Raw genomic sequence first — 21,734 nt, 5'->3', positions numbered from 1 at the left:
TAGTTGGGGATTCCCTATCTGGACATCAGTTGTGTGTGTAGTGGGAAGAGCCATTTGGAAGTTTATGTGTTCTAAAGAAGCTTTCCTTCTCGTGGTGACTGCTTGTAGTGAGGAGTCAGCAGAGGTGAGCATCTCCTGGTGGATAAAGGGACTTAGAGTGCAAGAGGGTTAACAGTGCAGGCTGGCCATAAGCAACATGAATGAGATGTGATGCTAACCCTTGATCTGCAGCAGTATCCTCCCCATATAGAATTTATAATTTATAACCCTGCCATGTTTCTATGTTGCACTAAGTAATTAATATGGTATGAACTTGGAGATATTTCCTGTATCCTGAGTTCATTAAGCACACCAACTGCCAACACAAAAATGTGTTTAACTCTGGATACAGTTAGTGTGACAAGATGTACTAATGTTTATAACCCAATAAGGGATATTCACTCCTGTGTACAGAAGTATGAAGTGCTGGAAACACTTTGTACTGAGAGACAGTATTAGTGAAACACTATGGTTTATGTTGGTCTGGCAGTTTTTAGAATTGCATGATGATGCTTGGATTTCCAAAATACTGAGCAACTGGAAGGCAAAGTTTATCTGTAAGAAAACTTGTCTGTCTCATGCTGCCATGGGGTACTACTCAGGTGAGGAAGAGTTCTTTTTTGAGGTTTTGCCAGCACCAGATTCACACACAGTGCAAACACTTGTATTTGGGCTAGGGTGTAGGCACAGCTAACTACCTTCAGACTTGAGTGATTAGGGAAATACTTTCCCCCCCACACCCCCCTGCATAGTTTTAGCATAAAGAATTGGTGAGGGTAGTTGTTTTACCCTAACCAATGCTTTCTTACACAACATTAGATCAGCTGGCTTGTATAAGCTCCTTAAGAAATGCTTTGATCAGCTTATTTTGATGCAGAGTGGGGATGGCTGTATACTTTTGTTTGTTTTCCTCAGAAATCAATCTAAACATTGTGCTGCAAAGATGATGTCTCTTAGTTCAGTCTAAGTAATGGCAGGTTTGCCAGCAGCTCCTTTGAAATAATTCCCCAGCTGATACATCATTAACAAGAGGGAAACAACCCGACTTCAGTTATAGTGAGTAATTCTATAATAGGTGCTGAGAAATCAACTGTGCATGAGAAGCCTTGTGAACAGCAGCCTAAGGTAAGTGGGGCATCTACTGGTGAAATGTAGTGAATTCACCTACTCCATGAAAGTCTGCTCCAAATCCTTCTTCTGTACAGGCCATTCTGTCTACATTTTCCTTTGCCAAGTAAGCAAATGTCAGACCTGTTTCCTGAACTCTTTGGAAAGAATTACAATTTCTTTTTGCATAATTCCTTACTTTCTGGCACTCCTTTAGAGATGTCTGCCATGTACATTGCAATAATGGTCTTGTGAGACAGAAGAAGAGGAGAAATGAGCTAAAGAAACTTGTAAAAACATGTGATTCATGTCTTTAGCTATCTCCAACATTCCCCCACCGAAGTCTCTTATGGCAAGTTCTCTGATAGTTTATTAAGTCTGGCTTCCTTGTACAGGGGTTCTAACACTCTGACCAGCTGCCCAGGGGTTTAAAATGAATACAATGCATAAAGGAATACAACAATACTCTATAAAATCCAGAGTTCCCAAACACAGGTCATTATCCACACAACTCAAGTGCCTCCCTCTGTTCTTCAGAAAATGTATGCAACTGCATGAGATTCTCTACAGCATTAAATAAAGTTTAATGACCTCTGCAGAATGCATTTGAAAATGTATTTTTAAAATTATTTTTACAAAATTCTATGTTGTGTCTCTTTTTGCACATTAGACAAGGACTCGGGAAGAGTCCAAGGGGGCTTTCCTGATCATGTCAACTAATTCCATTGTTAGGACTACCATTTTAGAACCAATTGCTATGGGAAAAGCTTTCCAATATGTTTACTTGGAGTATGGATGTGCACTTGTGAGAAGGAAAACGGAATAAATAAGCAGCAAAGTAATGCTAAGCTAGGAGATCTGTTCAAACAGGTAAATACCTTGCTTCTGCTGTCCTTACAGATACGACATTGTCACCCATCCAGTAAAGCCAGACATTTCCTTAACACTTTTTAAAATTCTATTGCCATAATGGAGGAGTAGTCATACATCAAAATACAAAAGCACCCTTACTTCTGCTTTGCTGCACAGCACACTTGCTAAATTTAGCTGTGCTAGGGAATCAATTGCTTTATATAATCTTATCACAAGCCATTGCTGGGAAAAAAACATCCAAGTCTGTCACTTGACCTTGGGCAAAACAAGCCTTTGTGCTTCCTTCAGAGCTCTTTCTGCCATGTATGTTAAAAGATTCTGTAACCAAGCAGTGATTTCATCTGTCCTTGTCCAAAGTCAGTGGAGTAAGCAAAAGTTGCTTTATTCTTGTTAAACAAAGCAAAGATTTCAGTACCTTCCCTTTCTGAGGATTGGTGAGTTTTTAGCATGTTCTGTGCTTCATTTCACTTGAACCTTTGGACAGAAACAATACCAGTTTTGTTTTGTTTCGTCCTTACAATACTAATGTTCTTTTATTTAGCCCTTATTAGTAGAAGCAAACAAAACAAAACAAATCACTGTGATTGATAGCTACAGAATGCTTTGATCTCTGAAATACAAGTTGTGCTAGATTACTATGTTTAAACTTTACCCTGCTTTTCAGATAATACCTGATTTCTACTTCCAAACCTATAATTTCTTTTGGCTTAAGAATTCCACAGTTACAAACTGTTTGAGGCTGGGAGAAGTCTTTAGAGAAATATTGCAGTATGTTTGCTCTGTTCTTTCTATTCTTCCTCTGGGTTGCCTAATACACACCTTGGACAGTGGGGTTAGAATGACCTTTTTGTAGGGCTGCTGAGCCAGATGTGGCCATGTGAGGGGGAAAAGTCCCAGCAGAAGTGGAGTGACCAATAAAATAGAATTGAGAACAAAATCTTTATGTTATGCTTAAGAGGACAAAAAATCAAAGCATCTCTTTCTACGAAGCAAAAATATTTCCTGTATTTCCTGAATTGCATATCCTAGGGCTTATGTTGAAGGGGAGCTATTGCCAATGATGGCCAAATGGTAGCATTTTCATTACTTTATATCTGACCTTAAGGACTTGGCTCTTTAGTAAATACACTTATTATTTAATCACCAGAGTCTTCTTAAAAAAACATAAGACTAAACTGCTACTGCTCTGTAGGCCCAAACATGCAGGAAATCACAGAAGCTTTTCTGAACACTTTTAAAGAAACATTCAGGAAGCCTGAATCAGCACCAAAGCCACAAAGTCCTTACACTGACTCATATTTAGTAAGACTTCGATGAAGCCTTTAGCCTTTATTATTGTCTTTCATGACATTAAACACTGAGTTTGACTCATGTTTGCCCACTTGCCATCCACTCAGATGCCCTATGGTTCTCTAGAGTAGCTGGCAGGCTGATGAGATTTTTTTTTTGATGTGTTTCAGACAGCTAGTACTGTAAATTTTATTGCTATTAGGTACATTCCTAATTGTTCTAGGTGAAGCTACCATATTCTTCACTGGAATATGTTACAGTGATAACCTACGAGAAGAGTTGTTAATAAGCAACTTGCTTTTCTAGAATAGCAATGCTCCATGTTTGTGGTGGTCAAGAAACTTCTGTGAGATAATTTGGCATGTGTATTATTTCTCATCACTCAAAATACAGAAGATAAAAACTGGGTCATGAATGCTAAATTATATTGTATGTCAGCATCACTTGTTAAGCTATTTAAAAGATTAATTTATTAAAGTAAAATTTTAGTTAAAGATAACATTTTTTCTTTACATGAGAAGGAAAGTGAGACTGTGAAATGCACTCTTTAAATTTATTTAGTACAGTTAAATAGTTTTAGGGAATAAAAGGGAGAATAAGGAGTGCAGACAAGGGAGCAATGTAAAATATTACTGTCTCCTTTGTATCTTAAGAGGAAAGGGAATTTGCAAAACCAATTAGTTCTGAACTTCTACAATCCACTAACATTCTTGTATTCCCCTCTTTTTTTCCTTATGTGTTGGTTGGTTCTGGGATGAATTGTTCCACTGAGGCATTTCAGGAGCTTTCAAAAGAAGAAAGATGCACATCCAACAGAAGTTAGTAAAAATATACTCTAGCAGTTCTATGATTGTAATCATACTGGCACCACAAAACAATCCAAGCTGGCCACCTACTTCAGCTGTAATAGAAGAAAATAAACATATGTCATCCAAAGCATCTGGTTTAGTCTAGCAAGCAAACAAAACCCTGCCAGACTCAAGTGTTAAATAAATTCAATACACATAATCCATCACTTTAAGAAAACAGAATTAATATTCTTAAGAATGTTTACTGAAGAAGAGTAATGTGTTTCTGAAAATTCTAAATAAAGCAAGTACAACACAAGATATCCTACTGTGAAAGAGATACTTAAAATATTTACTACTTCTATGTCTTTTTAACTGTTCCCTTGCTTCTCATCCCCGTGGTCTCCCTCTCCTCTCCAAATCCCCAAAATGTCACTATTCTTACAGTCCTGCCTGTGCTACAGCCATAAACTAGTGCCAGACTTAATTCTTACTCTCAGCTGCTGTCCATATCCCAGGTTCTTTAATGGAATGACAGGAGACAGTATCAAAAATGACCATGAGACAGACATGATTATTACTATTATAATATAAAAATTATGGCTTCTTGTTCAGAAGCCCACATAGGTTTTGGTTTAGGAGGAGAGACAATTATAAAAAGAGGGTTTAAAAAAATTGTTATTTTTAGATTAATTATTAATCAATAATAAATAAATAGTAAACATTCACTTACAAAGCAACTCAGAGACAGTCAAGGCTTTCTGCTGCTGTGTTATTTTGTAGCTCAAATCATGATATTTAATCTCAATGCGCACAAGGTTTTGCCTAATGACAAATACATAGAGTTTACTTGAGACAGTTGGGAGTGCAGTTCATTTTTACCAACATCTATCAGCATGGTCTGAGTTCAGGGAGAGTGATGGTGTCTTTTAATGAAAAATTAGATGAGTGTTATCAAAATCGGTTACATCAGAGAAGGAAAAAACCCAAAGTCCTAATAACAACAGCACTTTGTCAGGAGTAGATCTTCATGTTGTGTTGAAAAAGTAGCTCTAGATCTGTACTGTGGGATAGACTCATGCTTTTTAAGGGTCATTGATAGAAACTTGAGTGGAAATGTCAAGCAAAGTATAGTCTACCACTCTGAATTACATACTATTTAATTGTGCTTATTTCAATGGGCATATTTGTGCAGAGCAGTGCTTGTCCTAAACTTGGATGTTCAGTTCTACCCTCTGCTAGTAGCCTCACTTCCCTAATTATATTCTTGCCTGCTGCCAAAGTGGAAGAGTAGGTAAATCTCAGTTGGAGCAAGACCTGTGTAATGATTGAGTGTAGAGCTCCTCTTTATTATATATTGCCTAGAGAAAGATTGTGCTTAAGTTCTAGACTGAATATAAAAATAATGGTTTTGGAAGAAAACAGACACAAAACCTGATTGCACAGCTAATGTCAATGTGTCGATGTCCAAGTAGAGTATTTGGACCAGTGCTGTTTAACATCTTTTTTAGTGACATGGACTGTGGCACTGAGTGCAACTTCAGCAAGTTTGTCAGTGACACCAGGCTGTGTGGTGTGACTGACATGCTGCAGGGAAGGGATGCGATTCACAAGGACCTGGACAGGCTTGAGAGGTGAGCCTGTGCAAACCTCGTGTAGTTCAACAAGGCCAGGTGCAAAGTACGGAATCTAGGTCAGGGCAAGCACAAGCACAAACGTGGGATGGATGGAGAATAGAATGAGAGCAGCCCTAAGTGGAGGGACTTGGGTGTTCATTGGTGAGAAGCTCAACACGAATGAGCACTGTGCACCTGCAGCCCTCAGAGTTAGCCTGGACAGCATCGAAGGGAGAGTGACCAGGAGGTCAAGGGAGGTGATTCTGCCCCTCTATTCCACTCTTGTGAGACTCCACCTGGAGTGCTGCATCCAGCTCTGGGACCCCCATCATAAGAAGGATGTGGAGCAAATCCAGAGGAGGCCATGAACATGGTCAGAGGGCTGGAGCACCTCACCTTTGAGGGCAGGCTGAGAGACCTGTGGCTGCTCAGCCTGGAGAGGAGAAGCCTCTGGAGTGAAATTATAGCAGCCTTCCATTACCTAAAGGGGGCTTACAAAAAAGATGGAGAGGGACTTTTTACAAGGACATATTGGGACAGGACAAGGGGGAATGGCTTTAAACTGAAAGAGGGTAGGTTTAGATTAGATATTGGGAAGAAAGTCTTCCCTGTGAGGGTGGTGAGGCACTGGAACAGGCTGTCCAGAGAAGTTGGGGATGCCCCATCCCTGGCAGTGTTCAAGGCCAAGTTGGAAGGGGCTTTGAGCAACCCAGTCTAGAGGGTGCTATCCCTGCCCACAAGGATGGGAACTAGATGACTTTTAATGTCCCTTCCATCCAAAGCATTCTATGATTCTTCAGAAGTGTTAACAGCTACAGGTTTTTGGTTTGACCGTGACAATGAGGTCATTTACCATTTTCATGAAAATAAAGTTCTTTCTATACAAAATCATCCCTTCTCTTTCTTTGGGTGATAATTCTAAAACTCAGCAGTAATTTATAAAAATAATCTTTTTTTCCTAGCTTCTCTTGGTAAGGCTTCTGCCCTTGTCATGGACTTGCTAGCAGAACTATCCAATAAATATTTAACATTTTCCTCCTTCCATCTTCAGAAATAAATACATCTCTATGTTTTATAGTTTGGAATATGTACTCATTAATGTGTTGGCAGGATTCCTATTGGTTAAGGCCCAGTAACAGGGGAATGTCCTGTATGTTCCCTTGCTTAATTGAGTAATTACCGACTTGCGCATGATGTTTACAGACAATAAAATAATCAACAAGGATAAAATGTCTTCAAGGGATTAATATAGTTTGCATATAACAACAGGCTTAATTTTCATAATGTTCATTGGGAACAGACTTTTTAATAGGGCCTGTAGATGTAGGACAAGAGGTAATGGTTGAAAACTAAGAGAGGGTAGATTCAGAGTAGGTACAAGGAAGGCATTTTTTACAGCAAGGGTGGTGAAACACTGGAACAAGTTGCCCCAAGAGGTGGTGAATGACCCATGTCTGGAAACATTCAAGGTCAGGTTGGGCCCTGAGCAACCTGATGTAGTTGAAGACATCCCTGCTCATTGCAGGGGAGTTGGACTAATTGACCATTAAAGGTCCCATCCAAACCAACTATTCTGATTTGTATAGTTCCTGTTCATATATAAACATATGCAAGCATTGCAGATTGATGGCTTCAAAAGTGAGAAAACTGAAGTTACTGAGACAATGAAACTCATATACTTCAAGAACCAAATTTTCTACATCTGTTTATAAACCTACTTTGATGTTCTATATACTATGAGTTCAGGTAGCACCTGCCTTAATACTTATTTGTACTACTGACATCTCTGGCTATGAGAAAGAGGCAATTCAGTGTATGAAACTGTATTAAATTTTCTTTGAAAACTAGATCATTTCTTTCTAGCAAAAAAAATCTGGCAATAATTCAGTTTTTTGATATATAATGCTTGTGTTTGTGAGGAAGTTTGGCATCAATTCATTATAACAGTAAGGCACGTATGGTCTATTAAAGCGTAAGGATATATGGCATCACTGAATTTAAAAGTATGCAGATTAGGTCAGTGCAGTCTGCATACTGAGCAGCACAGCTCTATGCATAACGTAAATCCTATCCCCTTTTCTTGGATAGAAGATGTAGTCAGTAGTGTTGAGGTGTTTTCACACTAGAAGGTATCTTCTATTGGGTGGAGAACTACCTTCTTTTGCTGTGTAGTGCTTTCAATCGCACACAACCATCCCCTTTCACTCTTCTGCTACCTCATGAGAATTAATATTGTACCAAAGATTTTCTAAATATCTTTTATAATATAAATGGTCTTAGGGAACTCTACTAACAGTGGAAAATATTATTAAATTTGTGGCATTGCCAATACAGTAAAACCTAGGTCTTCAGTGCTTACCAAGCTTCCTTTGGGAATAAGCTGAAAGGAAAAAAACTTTATATAGCATCTATTCGTATTATTCATTGCCCTTATTTGTGGAAGTGTGAAGATTTCTTCTCTCTTGAATGGATGGCTCACATGGACTGTGAATAGGTTTGATAACCCTGCTTTTTCTTTAGTCTTAACTGAAGCAGCGATCAAAAAGCTTTGTTATAGGAGTCAATGACAGAGAAGGTAATTGAGAATATTACTTTTTAATTGCATTATCTAGTATTTTTTATCCACAGTCTTAGATACATCTTAGTGTATTATATACATATATGTACCTATATGTCTAATACATACATACATCTATATATATGCATTTGTATAAATCTTAACCAATTTTGTCCAAGAGATTATGTTATCTCACAATGTTATTAATACTGCACGTAAGAATATTTTTTAAGGTCATCTTTTCATCATACGCTCTGCTAGCACCATTATAAGGAATTGATAATTTCTTTGTTAGACAAGGTGTTAAGCAAGATTACCTGATGTATTCTGGGCTTTTCTTCAGTTTTGTAGAAAAATATTTTATGGCTTTTTCTCCTCCCAAGTTTGAATAGGTGACAGTGGTAGGATAATCTGTTTCTTCACATGGGGCAGGGCAAGTGGAATTGTGTGTTCCTACTGTACATAATCCTTTTATCTCTATATCATCTGAAATTTCAGAAGAAATAATTTATATAATATTTCTAAAAACGCACACAGTTTAAAAACTTTTTAAAAAATACTTTATAAACTACTTTTAACTGTCTTTAATGTGTGGGTTAATTATCCCCAAAAAAGTGGATACTTAGTCAGTTTTGAAGGAGCAAAGAAGTATTTGCAATTGTCCTTTGGGAAACTGGTTCACGATAATAAGGGTTGGGATATTTTTCTCACTTTTTCCAAAGAAATATAGCACCTCTAAGTCTTTCTGCATTCATTGGGGCTTTATGTGCTTATTATTTCTCACCCACTGTTAAGCAAAAGAACAACAAAAGACTTTCCATGTTCTGTGCTTTCTAATTAAATACTTAGGTGTATATCCTTGGTCTTGGTGCCTTCCCAGCTCATTTCAGTGCACAGAAACATCTTTCAGAGCAATTCCAATTCTAATTTGCTATCATCTGATAACTGTATAAAGACCTTGGTAAACAAAGTTCACTCTACCTTAATCCCTGCCTTCCATTTGGTAATTGGGCTCAGGACAGCTAAGAAGGCTTAGGGAAAGCTTTGTCTCTTCGAATACCAAAGAGAAGCCATAAAATTCTTCAGGTCTGGGTGCTCATGAAAGTGGGGAGCCATTCCCCTAACAAGGTTCTAACAGAAAGTAATCATTACCGAAATCTGAGAAAGCTAGAGAAAAACAATGTAGATGAAAAATTGTAAGGCATAAATGTTTCCTAAATCATAAGCCATCACTCTGAGATGAGTACTGTAATGTCCTGCTTCTGATGCTCTATTTGTCCTGTTTGTGTGGTGGCAGAGGATGTGTTTGTTCACTCTGCTTGTGGGCTTGTCACTTTTGCAAAGCACAGAGGAGGAGATATCTCAGCCTGTTAGCTGATGATTTGAAATATTCTTCAGGGGTGCTGGGGTTGTGGATTTAATTCTGGATTTACAGCCTTTAGAGTTCCTAAAATAAATGCTCTTAGTAGGTCCTGCAGATACTGGATAAGTGTGCTCTTACTTGAGATTTTGTTATCAGATGACTTACCTCTCGTACACTGTCAGAGGAGAGTCAGCCCCTAACATGGGATCCTGGGGACCATATACCTACAGACCTTCTGGGGTCCAGCTCTGAATCCTATCCATCCTTCTTAGGACTTTAGGGTCATTTTTGCTTAGCGCTCTGTGGTTTCTTTGAAATTCAGTCTCTGAATATCTATTAAGTAAAATAATATACATCTTCCCTGATGACAGGCTTTCAAAGATTGTGGTTAGATAAGAATGTGAACTTAGTGGAATCCATTTCAAAATAGCCACAGGAAAAAAAAAAGGGAAATGTTCACAGTAGTAGATCTGGCTTGAATGTTGCACACACCTAATCAAAACAGTCCCCCCCCCACCAACTTCTGAGTCTACTAATCACTCAGAGAGAGTCACATTACACAATAGAAACCAAGCAATTAAAAAGAAAACTTTCTGAAGTTCATGAAAAGTTACTTCTCAGATTACCTTTTAAAGTATTTTCCAGAAAGTCTGTTGTAAGTGACACATATCCACTGTGTGCAGATTATTTATTTATGGAAAAGAATTGCATGTGGAGTGCTTTCAAAATTTATAATTACTTTTAAGAAGATAAAACCTTAAAGTCCAGTGAATTATATTTTTACCAGTTAACAAACCTGTTATTACTGTGCTGTTCACCCTTCTTTGCACAGAGAATACAACATTGGATCTAGAAGGATGATACCATGAAGATGTGAAAATGCTAGCCAGAGGCTTGGTAACTGAAAACAGATTAGTTGAATATTCTTCCACTTTAAACCATTTCTGATTGCTAAAATGAATTCTTCTATTAGTTTTTTTATATATACACACATTTATTTTTTGGAGTATTTTTTTGTGTGGTTTGTTTCTTTGTTTTTTATTGGACATATATTTCATGTTCTGTCTGGACTCTGTCTTCAGAATATTAAATGAACTGGGATGTACTCCATTTCAGATTACTTTCAGTATTTTGGTTTATTTTTGTCTACTGTTTGGAACCAGTTTAGAAAACATGAATATGAAGTTATTACTTACAGACTGCTGGATAAACACATTTGTAAAACTTCAGCAAGTCACATTCTGTTCCATTTCCTAAAAATAAATAAAAAGGTTTAGGAGCCTAAATTAACCATCTAACCCTTAGCTCTGCTTGTACTAAACTGAAATGTAATGTCATCAAAGCCTGCTCACAACTCCACGTTAATGATTACACAACTGAGAAATCAATTCAGTTGGGCACAGTGCAGTTGCAAACACCAGAAGGGATACAGAGTGAGGAGACACAACAGACCAAGCCAGGAGGCTGCTGTTGGAGCAAACATCTTCATGATGTGTACCAGCCAGAACTGCCTTTAAGCTTGTGGCTCACTCTTTGTGTTAGCTTGCTAAAGACAGGATTTTCTGCTTTTCCTAGTGGAAATGATAAAAAAAAAAAAACCAAAGTAAGGTAAATTTGATATATGATTACATCCCATGTGTTTCTGCAGAAATTTTGAACTTCATGCAAGAGTTGTTTGGAGACCTAAGGGCTAAGATAGTATCCTGAGGTAGAGCAAAATTTTCAGATTTCAGATGGCCTCAGTTTCATCCCATTTTTAATTTTTTTTTTCCCTCACATGGAAATGTTATGTAGCAGTTTAGCACACTTAATTCCAGAAGGCATTGCCCTCCTTCAGCTAACTGTCCTTGTATAAAGCTGTCACCCCAGGCATGGGGGACCCAGACTTAATTGCCTTGGCAACCCCCTTTCCCTGGCAGTTTGCAGAATTCTGCCAACCTCCTTTCCCAGGGGGTCTGAAACAAACAGGCTAGAGCTTACACATTAATGGGTCTGCTTTATTAAGAATATTCTACCTTGCTTGAACATATTTAAAAAATACAATGAGTCAGAAAGTGCAGGCTTTCTTACCCAGTAGTTGTGAAAAAAGAGGCACAAAAGCCAGAGATTTGGGTTCCAGCTCTTGCTTTAGGTGACAATACTTTTGTTACATTTAATGCTGAAAAGGTGTGAGGGCTTGGTGTTACTGCTTTACATTTCTAGAGTGATTAAGAAGCTTGGATATTTGAGGGGATTATTACAGCATGCACCTGGTGCTCCACATTTGAGGCTGATTAGAAGGCTCCATAGAGCTTTTTGGCTTTTGTAGAGCCTTTGCTGCTGCCGGGAGCTTTCATTGGCTCATGTGGGGGCCCTCACATTCTGTCTTCAAGCAAGCTCTTCTGCTGAATACCTGCTTGCAAAGTAAGTTGTCTGGGGTACATGTGAAAGTATATGCCTTCTTAAAGGTTTAGTGCCAGCTCCTTAGGAATGTAGGTTGAAGACTGCAGACCTGTCTTGCATGCCTAAGGCATAACTGTTTCTTTCCATATTTTGGACTGTATCCTAAGAAGAGACAATGACCCAGATGCTCGGTCTAGGCTTGACCAAATGTCTCGCTTGTTTTCTTGGAATTTTAATTAATCTCAGCTGGAGATATCCCTCATCCCTCATATCTGCATGTGAGGTCTTCCAGGAAGATGATCAGTGTGTGGTATGATGATGCTCCTGAGAAATACCTGGAAGAATGAATGGCAAACAGCCACACCAGTCCTGTATGTACCGGGCTTTGCATTCCAACAAACATCCATTAGTACTATAAATCTTGTGGTACTGAAGCTTTATATCAGGCTTGCACTCTCCCCATGGGTATTCTTGGATAATTGACTGTAGGGTAATAATAACAAAAGATATAATCAATTTTTGGTCTCTGTTTTAAATGTAGGTATTGCTTTTTCACATTTTAAATTGCTGAAGGAAGCCTGCTGAAGACATAAGCTGTAACATTGTGATTTAATTACAGTTTGTGCTCTTGGGATTAAAAATTCATCCCTACTCTCTCTCAGCAAAAGTAGGGCCTGATCAGACAGCCTAGTGCAAAATGGTACTCCACTCTGCTTGGATTCCACTAGGAATCTGAGACCCCCTTAATGGTAGCAGAATATGTTGATAGGGAAATGCTGTGGTGTCCTTTTATCATTATCTGTCAATGAGACTGTAAAGTTACAGGAAAGAAAGGCTGCCTTGATAGAGACAAATTAGGCAAACCAGTGATATCCTCCCCAAAAAAGCAGTAATTTTGTTTGTGTCTGGAGGAAATGTTATTTCTTGGAGTCTCTAAGGCATAATAAATATTATGCATTCCAAAATGTCTAATTCATTGTCAGTGCTTCAGAAGAGAATTAGAGACAGTAAAAAACACTACTTCCAGGTCATGGACAAAATCCTTACCTTCAGCTGGCGGATTGCTACCCGTGCATGCATCCCCACTGGTGTCAATAAACCTAAACCATCAAAGCGTGGAAGCTCTTGGGGTGAATGGATAATAAAAGTTATTCCAGCATCAGTATAACCAAGAGTAGGTTCATCAGTGAATTTGTCCTAATACAAAAAGAATTGTTTAAGGTAGTTTTGACCTTGCTTATGATCTGAAGCTTTAGCTATATTTTTAATGTGGTACTATGCTATTTAGTAACATTTTTGGCAATTTACTGACTTGAATTTCCTTTGTTCCCCTCTGTGGGTTTCCTTCCAGTTGCTATAAACTTTTAACCTTTTTATTCCTTTTGGCATCCCCCAATTTTAAAAGCAAGAAATCATAGATGAGCATTTACTCATAACTTGAATATTTGTTCCTTTTACTTGCAACTACCCATCACATTTTAGCAAACTTTCCATTATTCTCTTCAGAACCTTTCACTACTGACTCATAATTCCAGAGAACAAAAGCAAATGTCTAAGTTGTTTGTCTTTAGTTTTCTTTCCTGTTCTCACAAGGTGATATTCCCTGTTTTCTGCTTTTTGTTGGCTGAAGACAATTCTAATGTGAGAAATAATTTACAGTTCAAAGACCAGGTCTTGGCTGGCTGCTGTAACTAAAATTTAGTGCTACTTAGAAAGTGGCACCAGGTGACCTTTGCTACTGGGCCTTTTATTAAATGAACTGCTTGTATAAAATTAAATCACTCTTCTGATGACGTGTTTCAGTTGTAGGTGGACAGTGCATGTATATGCTCACTCACAACCTTCCCCCCACCCCTTAGCTGGGGACAGAGTCAATAATAATTCTGTTTTTTTAAATCTCTATTTGGGTCCTTCCTTTAAAATACTCTCTCACTTGGAAATAGTCTTGATTTAGAATTTTGTGCATGAAATTCTGAAGGTCTGGGTAAACCCAATCAAACAAAAATCCCAAACCAAAGAAAAAAACTCCTCCACTAATTTATAAGTTACTACATGATTTGTTGTTATAATCCTGAGGATAGCTGTACCTGCTGGACATCAAAAAGCAAATGTAAGCCTCTTCCAGACAAACTCACTCTTTTTGCGGAGAGATGATTGTGATTAAAAGTAAAGCAGTTTCCATATTCAGTGAAAACATGTTCAAAATCCTTCAATAAAGGAAAACAGGGAAGAGTGAAATGAAACAAAGAGCATTGAAGTTTCCTTAATAATTACAATGCAAGAGAGGGACTACTAGGGTTGTTGGATTATTTTGGTTGTTTTATTTTCCCCCCCACAAAATGCTCAATATTACAATCAGAAAAGTGGTAATTAATGGAAATATTCAAAAGTATTTCAGTCCTTTCTATGGAAAGTAAAGTTTAAAGGAGAAATTTTGCATTTTTTATTAATATTTATGAGCTGCTCAGAATAATTTAATGAGGTCCTGTGTTATTTCTATACCGGTTACATTGTGTAGAAATTATATATTCAAAAATAACTTTTTAATTTTTTCTGTTAGCTGCTTAGTGAAGACTGTTTCAAAACTAATTGTCATGTTACATATGAAAATACAATATTTGCATTTTTTCCTGAAAACGCCTCATAATTTAATATGACTGCGTCTCATTGCTTTAGGTTTAGTTATTAGCACTAGTGTCTTCCAGTTAAGAGAAGTCTCTGATGCCTAATTTCAGACTCTAAAGTCTGATTTTAGAAACTATGGCATATCTAAAGGTTAGATTAAACTGAAAGAATATAGAATTAACTTTTTGGTTCACATTTTCTGTTTAAGTTGGAAATTCCTTTACGGAAGAATCAACATAAGAATGGGATGATCATATTTTTTGGCTGTTGTCCAAACTTCCCAAAGATGGGGTATTTTCACTGCGATATTTAAAATTCCTGTGGGCTCTGCATATAGTTACCCTGGCTATCTATATTCTTGACCTCAAGAGCAAAGCTATGAAAAAACTTTGTTCAAACTGTCCTTCATTACAGGCCACTGATGGGAAAGGTTGTTAGATATAGCCTGGAGGTATGACAGCTTTCAAAGGCTGCTGTCTGTGCAGAAGTGGCATTAGGCAGAGAGCAATTTAAACTGAAATCCCATCTTACAGCTCAGAGAGTCCAGCAGGCTGCCTGTGCAGTCAGTGGGAGAATCGAGGCCCTCGGGGTAATTTAGAGCAGGACTTTTGTTCTCTATTGTCTGACTATAAGGGAACAAAGGGGGAGTAGCTGGAAGAACTAGATGTCTTATGTTGAGTGTAAGAATGTATCCCCTTCCTCTCCATGCTACTGTTTTAATGAAATAAACATATTTACCTGTGGGTAACATGGCTTTCCAAAAAAATCACATTCTAGCAATGTGCTGCTGTTCAGATAAAACCCATTTTTCCTTGTAAACTCTTTGATGCTGAAGTTCTGGTTCCCAAGAAGGAAATCATTTAACTCCTGGGAATATTTATCTTCCATAGCAAATTTTTTGAGTATTGCAGATACAATGTTCCAAACTAAAAAAATTACTTTCAGGTTGCTCACTGCATGAGCTTGAAACCTGTCAGTGAGAAGGAGAAAGAATTGCTTGGAATTCTGCAGTTATAGGACTGATCTCAAGGCTGTTCTTGACAAAACTGTGACACAATTTTTTTGTCTGCTCGCAAACTGTAAGTGATTCTTGCCCAGCAGGTTGCAGTTTGATTCCTAGAACATGGATAAACAATATAGTGTCTATCTCTAGGAATGTATCTTCCATACCTGGAAACAAAATGGACATCTTCCAATGGTTATTCTGGTCAGTCATACAGGAAACATTTATGTTGTATGTGGTATTCAAAATTAAAAACCAAATCTCCTGCATAGATTAACAATTCACATAAGCCAACAAGCAGATTTGTAGAACTCATGACAAGCTGAACAATTGCATTTATAAGTGGGAAACTAGCTGAGAGGAGCTATCTCTTTCAAAAAAAGCTGTCTTCCTTAATTTGGAAAATTGAACTCTAAGTGCATCTGCAATAATCTATGTACCTGCTTTACTAAGGCACTACACCCCAGTGTAGAGGCAGTCTACCTTCCCATGAGCTGGTGGCACAGTGGCTTAAATCAAGGGTGAGCCTTACTCTTTGAATCCACTAGAAAAGTCTCAAAAACGTGATGAGACTTTGGTGGTGCTTTCCTTGTGCACAGCATTGAAGTTCTTTATTGAAGTAAAGTAAGGCTTTACAGAAATTATAACTTTGAAAAGAGAATAAGCACAAATGAAACTATGCCATGTTCTTTAGCATTGACATTTTATCTTATTTTAAAAAATGTATTAATATAATGTATTTGTGTAGTAGCTCTAATGCCCCAGTTTAAGGAAGATTAGTAGGATCAGCTCTTCACAACTGAATTTGAATCAAAAAATAAAGACAGAGGGAGTCCTGTGCCTCTTTGTCATGCTAACAAAAAACTCCTAGTTACTAAAAACTGGAGGGGAGGATAAGCACAGCATGAATGGCAGATGGATATAGCAGGAAATTTTTACAAAGATGGAAAAAAGCCATGCTCAGTAGCTGACTCCTTACAATGTGCTGCTGCTATGGTTACAAGAAGCAAGGCACATTTGTAACAGCCAGCCCACTGCAACCAGAGGTACTTCCATCTGCAGTGCATACTGTGAGGTATAACACAGGGTGGCTTTATGCAGGTAATGGGAAGGTGGCATAGGGAGGCAGAATGACTTGGACTTCTGGCTAATTCTGCCAGCAAAAGGTAGAAACTAAGAAAACTTACATTTTTTGAGGAAAAAAATAGGTGGATAAACTTTCTGTGCTTCTAAAACTGTTCCTGAATTACGTATTTGCTCTAAAAACCAGGCTGTGGTTTTACTACGTTATTTTTGAAGTGGCTGCACTGAATTGGCAGTTGGCCACTGTCTTCAAATGTAGAAATCTGGAGTGAAGTTCTTGCTTAGACACATGACTTCCAAACAACCCAAATGCTTTCCTCCTGCAGAATCCACAGACATCAGCTGGAGCTGTAAAGGTTGAGCACCTCTGAAAAAAGAGTATCTGTTTTACCTAAGATTTTTACCTTTGCCTGAGGTTTCTATTTAAAATCATCAGCTAATCTTGTCTTTTATTTTTAAGTTGGGTGTGGCTGATGACTGTCCCTTAGTTACACTGTAAAAGCAACGCTTCTACATAGAACACTACCACCAGAGGAGTTTTTCTATTCCAACTTCTGTTGTGAAACTTAAAAATCCTGTCATCTGAATGAAGGGGAAGATTATAAAAGCAACCTCCTTTTCTTGATTCTCATATTTTCATCTTCATTTAAGTATCATGTGGTGGTGTGGAAGACATGCCCCTCATAGCCATGTTTCCCTTGGTTTATGTAATTTGTCCAAACAAGCTGTGGAACCCGACTGCTTTCAGATAAAGATGTGTTGTGTCTCAAGAGCAAACAACAGACCTCATTTTTACCTGTTCAAGTTGCAAAAGGTCACAGAGGGGAACTTGATGTTTTCCACGTACTGAACCACCACTGTACTTGTGGTTGGCCAGCTGAAGTAGTAGATGAAGCGACTGCAGATCTGCCAAATGACAGTGGCAAGGCAGCCTGCAACTATCAGCAGCCACAGCACTCTGCGAGCCTTGCTCTGCGTGTGGACAATGTTATGCACGCCGTGAAATGAAGTGGATGAGACAAACTCCTCATGATACCTCCTTCTGTCTTCCAAATGTGGCAGCAGTTTCTTTATTAAACACAACCGTATCTTTTCCAATATTCCTGAATATGGAACAAAGGGAAAACATTTTTAAAAAACACCATTTAACTGTCACTTAAGAAAGGAATCCACATAATTCTGATGCTGAAAAGCAGATGTAAAATTCCCCTTTAATTGTAAATTCTCTCTTTAAGTGGAGAACTTGTTTCTGAGGATGGAAGAGTTGTGTGCTAAGAGATGAGCTCAGTGCTGCCCTGAGTACAAACTATATCTTGCAATATTTCAAGCCCACAAATGTTTAAGCACTTTAATTTAAAAGAGTAGTTCCACTTCTGGGGGAAAAAAATGGATTTTGACATACCTCAGGGATCTAAAACCATATGTTGCTGTGATCCTAATGTGCAAAATTAAACATCTCATTTTTGCAGTAACAACCCAATAAAGGACTGGTCCTTCACACATGCTCTGACAAACAAGGTTAAAAATGAATTATATGAATGCTATAAAAGGGAATTTCACTCTTTCACTATTAAAAATTTCAGAATAAGACTTGGAAGGTTACAGGTTCCAAAGAATATCTAATCTCATTTTCTTAGGTTCATACTTGTCTGATTCCATACCTTTGAAACGGGATGGGTTTAGTTTTCATTTGCCTCATGTTTTCTATAAACAGATATTAAAATAAACCAAGCCAAACAGTTTTTAAATCTAAGTTTAAGGGCTATAACAGTAATAAATGTTATCAGTACCTGGAACTTTCTTATGCTTTATGCTGAATAATCTTTTGGACATGGATTTAAAAACGTTTTCTCTCCCAAAATACCCAAATGAGGGAAACTTCATGAGACCTTTTTTGTACCTTGTCATAATTGGGTCACTCTCTTTGCAAAGTGCTTCTTTTACGGATCGCTATCCGCTACTTTATTTTGACATTAAGTAAATCCATAAAAACAGTAAATCAAAGAAAGTATGTGAGACAGTTATTAATATCTGAAAATATATTATTTAAATCAGTGTTTAACATCAATTAAATGCTTCCCTTCTTTTTTTAACCAAAAACTAGGTTTGATATTGTAGTAGGAAGACAATATAGCCTTTTAAAGACTGACTTGCTTGAGGCTATTACAGTCAGGCAAAGGAACAAAGGGACGTAAGAGTCATCTGCCAAAGCCACATTGGGACCAAATCAGTACTCAGGGATGTTTCTTTGGTCCACAGTCTCTGGACCATGATAATGAAATCCCAGATGGTGCTGGGTTTCAAAATGTTTCTGAATTTACTTTATGTTGTTCTTTTAAGGTCTGTGTAAGAACTTTGATCAATATTACATAATTTACTATGAATCTGTTTTATCATCAGTTTTCCGCTACAAAACTGTTCAAAAGTTTCTCTCCTACCTCTAGTGACTATTGGAGCCCACTGCAAATCTGTTCAGCCGTGTGTGGTTTTGTACATCATGCTGGAATGGAGTGGATTTCTGATTTTCTCTCTCACTAGCACATGGGCAGTGAGGCGAATTCTTTGCATGTTCCCCAAAAAAGAGCAGAGAGAAGTACATTTCTAACATGTCTGCATCTGCTGCCTATAGACTCCAACAAGAGACCACAGGGCAGGTCAGATCCTTTTCTCCAAGCATAGTGCCATGGGTGTTTATTTCTCCTGTATGCACTGTGCTAGGTACAAAAATGATAGCATGTCCCTACATAAAATGCCAGTGCCATCATAAAACACTGGTTACCTTAATCAGCAGAAGTGTAACTTTGAATCTATGCAAACATGTAACTAAACCTATTTCAGCTCTTGTGCATAGCTAGTACAGTAAATAGTAGGAAGTAGAAATGATGTTTCACCTGATTGCAAAAGTTTTGCTTTTAATGCTTAAGATTATCTAACAATAGCATGTTGCTGCTTTAATTATTCTGGTTTCTCACCAGAGGAATCAGCACCACTTTGTCAGTGTCTTAAGGAATCCTCACCCTACTTCCAGATTTGTTTAGAAAATGCTATTATTAAAAAAAAAAAAAAAAAAATTAAGAAAAACTATTGTTGGTTACGCCAAGTAGGGGTGAAATGGTAAACTTCTGGTGTGAAATTGCTCACATGGGGTACATTGGAAAATAGTATCAAATATGTAAGCTGGGAATAGCCATTGATTTGTGATTTGCTCTGTTTATGAGGAATAGATACATTCCAGTGATATATAATTAGTAATAGAATGGTTATTCCAGGTCTTAGTTAGCAAATAGTAAAATAATACACCACAATAATGGATGGGCATGAGATCATAAATGATTAATCCTTCCTTCCCTTTAAGGATGGGTTGTCACATCCTATGCTGTGCAACACTTAGGCTGTGTGTACCTGGCCTAAGGTTGTGTAACCAACATAGCCAAACTAGCTGTAAGAGAGTTAGAGTATCCAAGTTGCTGCTACATAGACAGTAAGGCCTTGTAAGGACTTAGACACATAAGACAGTAAGTGCTTTAGAGCACAATGTTCTTTTAGTAGCAATACAAAGTACATTTAATGTAGCTACTTGAAAAAAACAAAACAGTCAAACATATCAATAAACCAAATTTTTATAGCGGATTCAGAGAGTAGAGAATGGATAAGTAAAAAAGTAAGGACTTCGAGGAATCCAGCTTCAGGAGCAAATGACATATTAGGAACCAAATATAGGACCTGCATGTAAGAACTAGTACTGTAGCTTGTATGTTCAGGATGGGCTGCAGGTGCTTTGCCTCAGGAAACATTGATTACTGGAAAAGCCCTGAGAGCCATCAAGGTTAGATAGATAAACCTAATTTCCCAGTAAATGTTGTTAAAGAGGAAATTACTTCCCTGCATGTATAACCAGGGATACATGGGCATACTGTTATGGGCTTACAGAGATTAAAATAGAAATTCACATAGTAATAGGGACATTCAGAAATTATCTCTTCATAAATTCACAGTGTCTTTAATGGTAATATTATAAATTGGATTTAAAGGGTTTTTTCACTTCAGCCAGCAGGCAACTGGTAACCATCTATAACTACTTGCACAGTAACTGATAGATAATAAGAATAGGCTCCTTGATCTAGTGGAGAAAAAGATATAACAGGACTGAGTGGGAAGAACTGGAAGCTAAGCTGTAGGGAAAATAAGGTACAACACTTTTGTTTTTGTAGTCCTGATGTTTAATTGTGATTGGATTTTCACTAATACACTTTAAAAAATGGCTTTTTAAAATATCACTTGTCTTCTTCCAGAGCTCTTACCTGAAAGAAGTTATTTTGGGAAGGTTGTATGGCCTCTCTGCTAGGGTTAGTTAGTCTAGATAGATTTCTGATTTCCTCTTTGCCTTAATCTAAAGATCATTCAAGTGTGGTATTATTCAGAGAAGGAATTGCCTAGTTAAAACTGTATTAGCTTTATTCTAAATACACAGAGGACCAATAGCTAAAGACTTTTTTATTTTCTTAAGTAAGCATACAGATTATTTTCTACAAGCTTTTTTGAGCTCTCCCTTCTTCTTTGTATCTTGAAAAGGTACACTACTGCTACTTTTGGACAGGATGACAACAAAGCTCTAAAGTACTCTAATATACCTAGTCACCTACCTTTGGCATCTGATTGAATGAATCTCCCAAGCTGCTCCATGAGGCCGTGCTTATTTCAGTAAGGAAGGGATGGACAGAAAGCTGCCTTACCACTGTGGTCACTGCTGGGCAATGGCTTTTATAGAACACTAAATGGGAGGTGATACTCGATGACACATGGGACCGGGTAATTTACCTGCCAAGGTTGCTATGTTTTGCCTTTCATTAACATGGTCCTCAATGTAAAAGAGAAGATTATTTTTATTACAGGATCAGACGTATGCATTTATATAAATTTCAATTACATATTATGCTAATAGTAGTACAAGTGCACTTGTGCATTGCATCACCTTGCAAATTTCTTTCATATTTTTTCCTTTTGTTTT

General features: G+C 37.7%; 1 protein-coding gene across 1 annotated transcript; it reads right to left on the bottom strand.

Moving 5' to 3' along the window:
- Positions 1–4,010: 4,010 nt before the first annotated feature.
- Positions 4,011–21,409, bottom strand: ASIC5 (acid sensing ion channel subunit family member 5; the record flags this gene model as incomplete). The annotated part of the gene is made up of 10 exons (XM_082282596.1): positions 4,011–4,210; positions 4,831–4,922; positions 8,588–8,756; positions 10,830–10,886; positions 12,351–12,498; positions 13,063–13,212; positions 14,103–14,222; positions 15,379–15,610; positions 17,523–17,829; positions 21,370–21,409. 10 exons carry the CDS (start codon positions 21,407–21,409, stop codon positions 4,011–4,013), a joined length of 1,515 nt encoding a protein of 504 aa, XP_082138722.1.
- Positions 21,410–21,734: the final 325 nt, after the last annotated feature.

This window comes from Coloeus monedula (genome assembly GCF_965178545.1).
Source record: "Coloeus monedula genome assembly, chromosome: 5".
NCBI lineage: Eukaryota > Metazoa > Chordata > Aves > Passeriformes > Corvidae > Coloeus > Coloeus monedula.
This window is presented reverse-complemented; position numbering and strand designations above follow the sequence as displayed.